Consider the following 9592-nt stretch of genomic DNA (forward strand, 5'->3'; position numbering starts at 1 on the left):
AACTGTAGCTGAATAGTAGCAGAACTGTAGCTAAATATAGTCCAACTGTAGCTGAAAGTAGCCGAACTGTAGCTGAATAGTAGCAAAACTGTAGCTAAATATAGTCCAACTGTAGCTGAATAGTAGCAGAACTTTAGCTGAAAGTAGCAGAACTTTAGCTAAATATAGTCCAACTGTAGCTGAATTGTAGTAGAACTGTAGCTGAAATGTAGCTGTAAGTAGCTAAACGGTAGCTGAAAGTAGCTGGACTGTAGCTGAACTTTAGCTAAATATAGCCCAACTGTAGCTGAATTGTAGCAAAACTGTAGCTGAAAGTAGCTGAAATTAGCAGGAATGTAGTGGACATTTTGCTAACTATACCTCAACTGTAGCTGTAAGTAGAACTGTAGCTGAAATTAGCTGAACTTAAACGAACTATAGCCCAACTGTAGCTGAAATTAGCTGGACTGTAGCTACATATCATTGAACTGCAGCTAAACATGGCTAAATTGTAGCTAAAATTAGCAGAACTGTAGCTGAAAGTAGCTGAAGGTAACTGAACTGCTGCTGCTCATGGCTAAGTTGCAGCTAAAAGTAGCAAAAGTGTAGCTGAAAGTGGCAAAAGTGTAGCTAACATGACAAATATGTAGCTAAAGTATCGGCTACTTAATTTTCCTTTCTGCTTCCACTTCAGTGTTTTCAGGTTGATTAAACCTTAAATTCAGGATTAGCTGTTCTTGAACAAAGAGAACACCGAACGTTGGATTTGTTCCTCCTCTAATGAAATCAGCCGAAGAAAAGGAGCGAGTTGACCGTTGTAGTTTTGAAACGGTACTTTTTGTTTGTTTGTTTGTTCCTGGAGATTTAAAACTATAATTTAACGACGTTGCTGATGATGTCGTCTGTTGCTCCCTCTCTGCTGTGCTGCTGTCAGGTTTGCCGTGAACGTCATTAAATCCGATTGTTTTTGCTCTGATCTCCTGCTTCAGAACGACTCCGTAAATAAAGTTGAGTTGTGTAAAAACCTGCTGCCACGGCAGGAAAACGTTGTTTTTAATCCTTCGCTGCGGAGCGTCGCTACGTGAGGAGGCTGAACGAGCCGAAGCGAGCGCCCGTCTGCATCCTGATGAGGCCGAAGCTGCCGCAGCGCCGCGAGGCTAAAGAACCGACTCCTGGACGTTTTCACCACGGCTGCCTCTTCGAAGGATGCAGTCGATGTTATTGAAGCCTGCCAGGACGTCTCGTTTCAATAAGTGAAATAAAGACGGGCAGTGGAAATTTAAACGTTTTATTTGACATGAAGACAATAAAGGAAGTAACCTGGAGTGGAGGCTTTTTGGCCAAACGGTCAAATTCATTAAAAACAAACAAGTGTATGAAGAGCTCTTAAATGAAACGGTACAAACCTTTTACGATGGGTTCTGTGCCTATGAACAGTCAGTATCTTACCTGTTGTGCATAGCTTTTTGAAGGACCTCACTTTGGACAGATGGTTTCATTCTGACCGAACTGACGAGCTGATGGCTGGTCGGAGCCGAGCTGGGAGCTAAACACGGCGATCACGTCAACACGGTTATTAACGAGCACAAAGAGCAGCGGCGGCGTCTAGCTGTAGCACTTCCTGCGCAGCCTGAGCCACTTCCTCTTAGAATGTCATATTTCAAAAGGGTCCTGCTCTTCCGTCCACTTTAATGCGGCGCGAACCACAACGTGCACCCCCACAACTGGTGCATCAAAACGACCGGCTCGGCACGGCGATGTGTGCCGTTACTTTTTGTGGCGTTTCGAGTTACCATGACGACGCAGTTTGCAAACAAAGACGCCATTTTTGCCATTGAAAAACAGTGCAGAACTCTGACCAGCCTGGAACGGCCACCGTGAGGTCACATGACCCAGAGGGGAGAGGTCTTTGAACAAAACTTAACTTTTGGAACCATTTTGGTTCAAGATGGCCGCCACAGCTGACTCTGAAAACACTAAATTACTGTAACTCTGTCGTTCTTTGAGGTATTGAGATGAGCTTCGTTATGGTCGTAGCTGAGAGCGAGTTGTTGTAGCTACAAATCAAATATCCAAGATGGCCGCCTTTGTTAAAAGTGGAAAAAATGTGATAATTGATGTATTTTAAAGATATTGAGCTGAAAGTGGGCGATACCCGACGGGGATGCACAACACGTTGTGAACTCAAAGTTTGAAACTGGTCCCAACGAGTCCCCGTCAGAGTTCCTCCAGGAACTTTCTACTTTATGATGAACCACCTTGAGTCGTTTAAGGGTGGCGATCCACTCAGACTAGCCATTAGCTCATCAGTCTGGCCACAAATGAACGTTCTCTCCAACTGAGTCGTTGAGCCGTCTTCAACAGGTAAGATGTTGAGTGTTCGTCACATCCCAGTAGAACCACACACTTGGGTAACGTCACATCTCTTGATGGTTTCACCGAATGTACCCCCAAGTTAAACTTTTCTCCAGTTCTGAACCACAAGGCAGAACTTTTTACGGTTCTTGGTTGAACACTTCTTTCTACCGTCATCCAGTTTCTTCTGTACGTTTTTCTGCTCGATTCTCGTCCCACAGCTTTCATCTATTTCAACAAATCATGAATCAAAACGTTCGGCTCTTTCAGGACAACCCTGCTCCGACTTTTGGTTTTGGTGCCGCTTCAGCTTTTTGAGATATTTAGCCTTTTCTGCCATTTTTGTTTCCTCATATAAAATGAGTTGAGCTCATTTTACACCTTCAGCTCTTTAGATGTTTAACAGCATTTTACTGCTCCTTTCACTTTTTGTTCTGCTTCAGCTGCTTTCAGCTTCCTGCTGCTAATTTAAACTTTTTCAGCTTCTTTCAGCTGCTCTGTGATCCTTTCAGATTATTTATGCAATTTCAGCTACTATGTAGCAGTTTTATGCTAATTTTAGCTTTTTCAGCCTAATTCAGCAAAAATATGCTTTCCCTACTTCTTGCAATTTAAGCTTCTTTCTGCCTTTTTAGCTACTTTTCCACTTTCTGTGCTCATTTCTGCTTCTTTCATTTGGGAAACGTGATCTTTCTGCTAATTTCAGCTTGTTCTACGTCTTTTCTGCTTCTTTCATCCTAATTAACTTCTTTCTGCTAATTTCAGCTTGCTGAGCTCCTTTCATCTGTTTTCTTCTAGTTTCAGCTATTTCAGCTACTGTTTAGCTGTTGTATCCCATTATTAGCTTTTTCAGCTAATTCCACAGTTATTTTAGCTCATTTCAGCTCTTTCCTCTTTCTGCCTTTTCAGCTATGTTGTTTTAGCTAATTTCATAATTTTTTGCTCATTTCTGCTTATCTAATCAGTAAACGTGCTCTTTCAGCTTTCGGCTTCTTCTGCCAACTTTAGCTTGTTCTTCCATTTCAGCAAGTTCTTCTGCAGGAAAGGCCGTTCCTCTAGTTGGCGCCCCATCATGTAGATTTTAGCTGCAAAGTCTCGCTGCTCCTGTGTTTGTGTAAAGAGCGCTGTCGTCGTAGCGGTGACGTTCAACCACGTGGACTCTGCTTCTCCTCCGGGGCGGTAAGAGCAGCTGCTTCCTCCTCGTTTCTTCTCTGGCCGGCGTTAACAAGTTCCCTCTGATTTTAAAGCTCCCAGTTGAAGCACCGGTTTAGTGTTGGCTCCTGCCGATGCAGCGCCGGTGATAGAACAGACACGCCCCGGCTGCTTCAGTTACAGCAGGCTGGCTGGAGGCCTCTGATAGTCGGACCCCAGGGGCCCGGGCGAGCGCCTACCTGAAACCCGAGCTCTGAAAGGAAGCGCCGAGGTCGACGGTTTCTGAGAGACAGGAGAACGGCCACGGCGCTCTGCTGCCTCGAGTTCTGGGACGTTTCCAGAGCGGGTTTGTAGAAACAGAAGAACCTTTGAGGCTCCAGTCGTCGCTGCTGCTTCCTGGTCAAGGTCCGGGTCTTTGTCTTCTGTGGACCAACACGTGGCGCCGCACTCGGCAGCGAAACCGCAGCTTATTAGAAGCTTCAAGATGTGATGCTGCTAACTAGAGGAGTAGCATTTGCAATGAGATTGCTGAAGAATTAGCTGAAGAATTAGCTGAAGAACAGCTGAAATGGAAGAACAAGTCTAAATTAGCAGAAAGAAGAACGGACACATATTTGCTGAATTAGGTTTAAAAAGGCTGAAATTAGCAACAAAACAGCTGAAAAGTAGATGAAAAGGCAGAAAGAAGCAAAAAGAGATGAAATTAGCTAAAAAGTGAAATTGACTGAAAAGGCTAAAATTAGCATAAAACAGCTAAATAGTAGCTGAATTAGCAGAAAAAAGCCAAAAGGGGCATAACAAGCTGAAATTAGCAGGAAGAAGTTGGAAGAAGCCCAAAAATGTTGTTAGTGGAAAGAATCTGAAAGGATCAGAAAACAGCTAAAATTAGCTGAAACTGTTAGCTTCAGGAAGCTGAAAGAGCAGTAACGGGTTGTAAACACATCTAAAGATTTGAAGGGTGGAAAATGAGCTCAATTCATTTTCGCTGAGAACAAAAAATGACAGAAAAGGCTAAATGTTTCAAAAAGCTAAAGTTGCACCAGAAGTCAGAGCAGGATTGTCCTGAAGGAGCCGAACGTTTTGGTTCATGTGGAAATGGTGAAACCTGTGGAACGCTGCACACAATAATCCGTGATGACGGTTCTGGTCCGGTGGAGTTCACGGACGGCAGCAGTTTTGTGGGGGATCCTCTTACGGGGACGGTTTTGGTGTCCAGTAACGTACTGAAGCTGAATGTCTCCGTGTTGGTTTCAGGACAAGAAGAAGTACCTGGACATCATCCACAGCTACATGGAGGTCCACGCCACCGTGCACGGCACCAGCACCGTGCACCTGCCGAGCTACGTCAAGAACCACGGCATCCTGAGCGGCCGAGACCTGCAGTTCCGTCTTCGGGAGACCAAGGTGAGGACGTGGGTCTTCAAAGACAAACAAAGAGGACGTGACGTGTGATGAATGTTGTTCTCTTCAGGAGAACGTTTAATTCTGAAAGCTTTGCTGTAGCCGCTTCTGCGCTGGACGCCTTAAAAGTTAGCCTCAGAACAGGACGTCCAGGTTCTTAGCCTTTGGTCCAAACTGCCGTCGCAGAGCGAAGACGGGATCCTCTGTCCACCCGTCCCTCTTCTGAGCTGGACATCTTGAAACATAAGCAATGTGCCCACTTCCATGTTGGTTTGTGGCAGCGTCTAAATGTAAAAAAGATCTCTATTGAAAGTTGAGCTTCCACGTCAAAAATGTAAGATGGCCGCCACCACATGTGCGTAAGCCAGCCACCCCCTTTCATTTCCAGAAACTAGGCTTTGTTGTTTAAATATAGTGTCCTCAAATGTCTGGGGTGGCCCGAGATGAGTGTATATGGCCACCACTGGCCACCCCCTGGCTCCAGCACTGCAGCTGGTCGTGGATGAAATGGCTCCCCCTGTTGGATCCATCGCGCGGCGCCGCCTCAGCCACAACAAACGATAAATAAAACATTCCTCTGTTCTCACTGCGACTCACCTGAACTACCAGGTGCTTCACCTGCCTGTATTGTTTTATACCGCACATTTATGTTGAAAACAGGGGAATCGAACGCTCCCACCAAGCATTAGTGGCAGTGAAACCGACGCGCTACGTTTGCACTTTAATACTTTTATTTTTAATTGATGCGAACTCATGAACCAAACATCAGGTTTGAAAAATCAACAAACAAACCCAACCTTCACCAGGGTGCTAGCATTAACTAGAAATGGCTAAAAAGCTGAAATCGTCAGTAAACCTGTCGCGATAAACGATAAATCAATTAATCGCATGATAAATGAAAATTATCGACCTCATTTTCATTTATCGGCTTTATCGTTTCTTCGTGTCTCTCTCTTTCTACTGAAGACTCTGGATGATAAAAGTTCAACTCCGGTGCTCTTTACTCTTTAAAATCTGTTTTAATCGTCCAAAATCACGTTTTTGGATCGTTAAAAGCAGCTAAGCTACAAGCTAAGCTAACAGGCCGACCGCCGTCTTGTCGAAGCTCCAACATTCACGGTTGAAACTCGTGCCTTCATGTAAAAAGTTGTTTTTCTCCGTAAAAAGAAGCCGAGAACTTGTTTACTGATTTTTATTAAAAACTTTGTGTGAAAAATGCTAAAGAGGTCAAACCACTGAGCGTCCGCCATTTTGAGAACCAAAGAGAGACAGCCCACGTCACGTCAAGGGGCCTCCCTCACATTTGTCTTAAAGAGACACGCTGCTCGCTCACTCACTGTCCATCCTTCAGTTCAAACTGTCTTATACTGCCATCCAGTGGTCAAAAACAGGTACTACACACAAAACAAATTAACCAACATTTCTTCTTAAATTTGACAATAATTACTAATTATTGTCAAATTTCAAACAATATTATCGTTTATCGCAATAATTTCTGGTAATCACCCGGCAACATTTGTTATCGTGACAGGCCTAATCATCAGTTTGTTGACCCTCCTCCCCGTCCCATCCCAACCATCCAACAACCGTGAAAACTACCGTGTTCTCAGATCTGGAACTTGTGGTTAGACCCCTCTGACACGGAGATGTTCGCAGCTCTCCTCTTAGCTGCGATCTTTATATACGCACCGCCATTTGCTCGGTGGATGCGTTTAGTCCAGTGGTTCCCAACAGTGGTCCTTGAGGAACACCATCCTGCATGTTTTAGTTGTTTCTCTGCTTTGACGCGTCTGATTTGAACGAATGGGTGATTTAAAGGGCTTCTGCAGAACTTGAAGTAATTAAATCACTGGATCAGACGTGTTGGAGCAGGAAACGACTGCAGGTCGGTGTCCCTCAGGGACCAGTGTTTGGGAACCATTGCGTCTAGTCTGACTTAACCTTGGAATAATACTTCACACCCTGCTACAGTGATGCTAAATGCTCGTAGCTGTTTGCAGCAAAATAAACTCGTGACGGCGTCTGCCTGAACGGATCATTTGACGCTCCGGCTAATTGGCCTCGTGGGGGTTACGAGGCGACGGTAAAGATAAAAACGCGCTGCAGCGGTTTCTTCTGTGGAGACGAGTTCGTTGCTGTTAAAGTCTGACGTGTGTTCCATGAAATAAACAACGCTGCGTCGGGGGAACGCGGCGGAGATCAAAATCCTCGGGAGTTTCTTCTTCGTCACGTGATCCTAAAGTAAATTTGCATTTCCAGTCGGCGGCAAACGGATCGGAACTTTTTTTTTTACCTGGTTTTCCACGTTTCATGTGAGCGAAGCTGGAGAACTCCCTCCGAGTACCACTCCGCTACTTCATACTCATTTCTGTGAGTAGCAAGTTGGTCACCTGCACTAAAACAGTGGATTGTTGTACATGACTGATTGTTTTGCACGTGTTAAAAACTGTCACATTCCAACAGGAGGTTTGCTTGAAACAGCAGTGAAGGCTGATGAAGTCCTCTGGATGGGGGACACAACGTAAAGAAACTGGTCCAGATGACACGATTGAACCTTTTTTGTTGTCATCCACCAACACTTTTTCCCTCTGAGTCCTTCAGTCTGAATTCACATCCTCTTCCTGGACTCGACGTGCTGTGCTGCCCCCTGCTGGCAGATGTGGGTATAGATGGATGGATGAATAGGTACTTCGTTAATCCCAGGGGGATCGGACAATGGTCTGATTATACAGCAAATGAAAAAGAAGCAGAATACACAGACAATATGCACATGGTGGTAGAGAGTACTAGATACAGTATATGTATAAATGCACGTCTACACACAAGGGTGGAAGTAATGAATTACAAATACTCACATTACTGTAATTAAGTAGATTTTTTGGGGGGTACTTGTACTTTTTTAAGTATTTCTTTCAAGTGTGTAATTTTACTCGCACTTAAGTACAATTTAGACCATGTAATCTAATTCACTACTTTTAAAATCAGAAGTTACTACCGAGTACGACCGCAGCTTGAATGAATATATATCTGTAAATAAATGTAAATAGTTATTTTTTAGACATTTATTTTGTGGGTTACAGCTGAACTGGGACAAAGCTTTGACTCAGAAATATATTTTTGTTATTTATGGAAATAAAAAATATCGAGATATATATCGTGTATCACGGTTTATCATAAAATATTGAGATATTAACTTTGGTCCGTATCGCCCAGCTCTAACTCAAACCGTTCATCTGCATCTTTGAAGCCAACAAGGCTCGGATCATGAACGCAGCAGTGACGTAATCAAAGGAGAACTGCGTACGAGAGTCTTTCATGGACCGAAGGTTTGGAGACGGAGGACGAGTGGTCGTAGGTTTCGTGCACAGAGGAGGAGACGGAGTGCACGTGCAAACTGTTTGATCTGTACAGTGACAGCACGTCAGCGTCTAATCCCAACTGTCACGTTGGATACCAGCCGCCTGTATCGTGTTGCTGTTTTACTGTTTGTATGTGAGGGTAATTAGTTCGGCTAAGTTTGTAAAGTTCGTGGATACGTTTTGACACGGGTTTGTCTGTCTGCTACTAAAAGAAGACGCAGCTTCTGAGAAATGAGCTTCGGTTATATTTATATTTATTACATACGGTAAATCAAACGGTCTTCTATTGACGACACAATCAAACATCAAGCGGTTAAAAAGTAATTGATACTCTCGAGTAGTTTTTGAGAAGAGTACTTTGTACTTTTACTTAAGTATTTTTATAACAAAAGTACTTGTAATTGAGTACAATTTAAGCAGCGTAACAGTACTTGTACTTGAGAACAAAGTTTCAGTACTTTTACAGAAGTGTCCAGTAGTTTTTAGATCCATCCATCGTCTTTACCCACTTCTTCCATTTTGGGTCACGGGTGTCCATGTCCAGCAGTCACTGTGCGAGAGGTGGGGGACACCCTGGACAGGTCTCCAGTCCATCGCAGGGACACCTGGACAGGTCTCTAGTCCATCGCAGGGACACCCTGGACAGGTCTCCAGTCCATCGCAGGGACACAGAGACAAACAACCATTCTCTCTCACCCAGGGACAATTTAGAGTTACCAGTCAGTCTAACATACATGTTGTTGGTCTGTGGGAGGAAAAACACTCAGCACGGAGAGAACATGCAAACTCCACCCAGAAAGTCCCCTGGCCGGGATTTGAACCGGCGACTTGCTCGCTGAGAGGCGGCAGCTCAACTGCGCCACCGTGCCGCCATTGGGCTTTATTTTGGGTCGTTGCTGGGGGTCGGTTGTGGATCCTCCCTCGTTCTGCCGAGTTCAGTTTCAGCCCTTCACTCCCACCGGCCTCTCAGCAGCTGAAGCCTCGTTTCATCAAACGTTTGGGTCGTAGACACTTTCATCTATGAAACGAGTGTGGAGAGAACTAAGAACAGAGAGAACTAAGAACAGAGAGGTGCACTCCACGTTCCCTTGATCTTTGCGTCTGAAACATTTTTATTTCTCCTCTGCAGCTGTTTGTAGGTCTGTCCTTCCCCTACGAGGGTCCCGCCCCCTTAGAGGCCATCGCCAACGGCTGCGCCTTCCTCAACCCCAAGTTCACCCCCCCGAAGAGCAGCAAGAACACGGACTTCTTCAAAGGAAAGCCCACGCTGAGAGAGGTGAGCAGTGGTGATGTTGGGGGGGACGCGTCCCGTTTCCCGTCTTGTTCTTCCCGTCCTCACGAGGACG

The 9592-nt window shown here is 44.9% G+C and overlaps 1 protein-coding gene across 1 annotated transcript in view; it reads left to right on the plus strand.

Moving 5' to 3' along the window:
* Positions 1-9592, plus strand: part of mgat5 (alpha-1,6-mannosylglycoprotein 6-beta-N-acetylglucosaminyltransferase) — a gene marked incomplete in the record, with an annotated part of 103851 nt that overhangs the window by 92967 nt on the left and 1292 nt on the right. Inside the window, 2 exon segments of the mRNA XM_037696665.1 lie at positions 4741-4890; positions 9376-9522. Coding sequence (XP_037552593.1) covers positions 4741-4890; positions 9376-9522 — 297 coding nt within the window.

Source organism: Nematolebias whitei, chromosome 23 (genome assembly GCF_014905685.2).
Source record: "Nematolebias whitei isolate Nwh7 chromosome 23, NemWhi1, whole genome shotgun sequence".
Lineage (NCBI taxonomy): Eukaryota > Metazoa > Chordata > Actinopteri > Cyprinodontiformes > Rivulidae > Nematolebias > Nematolebias whitei.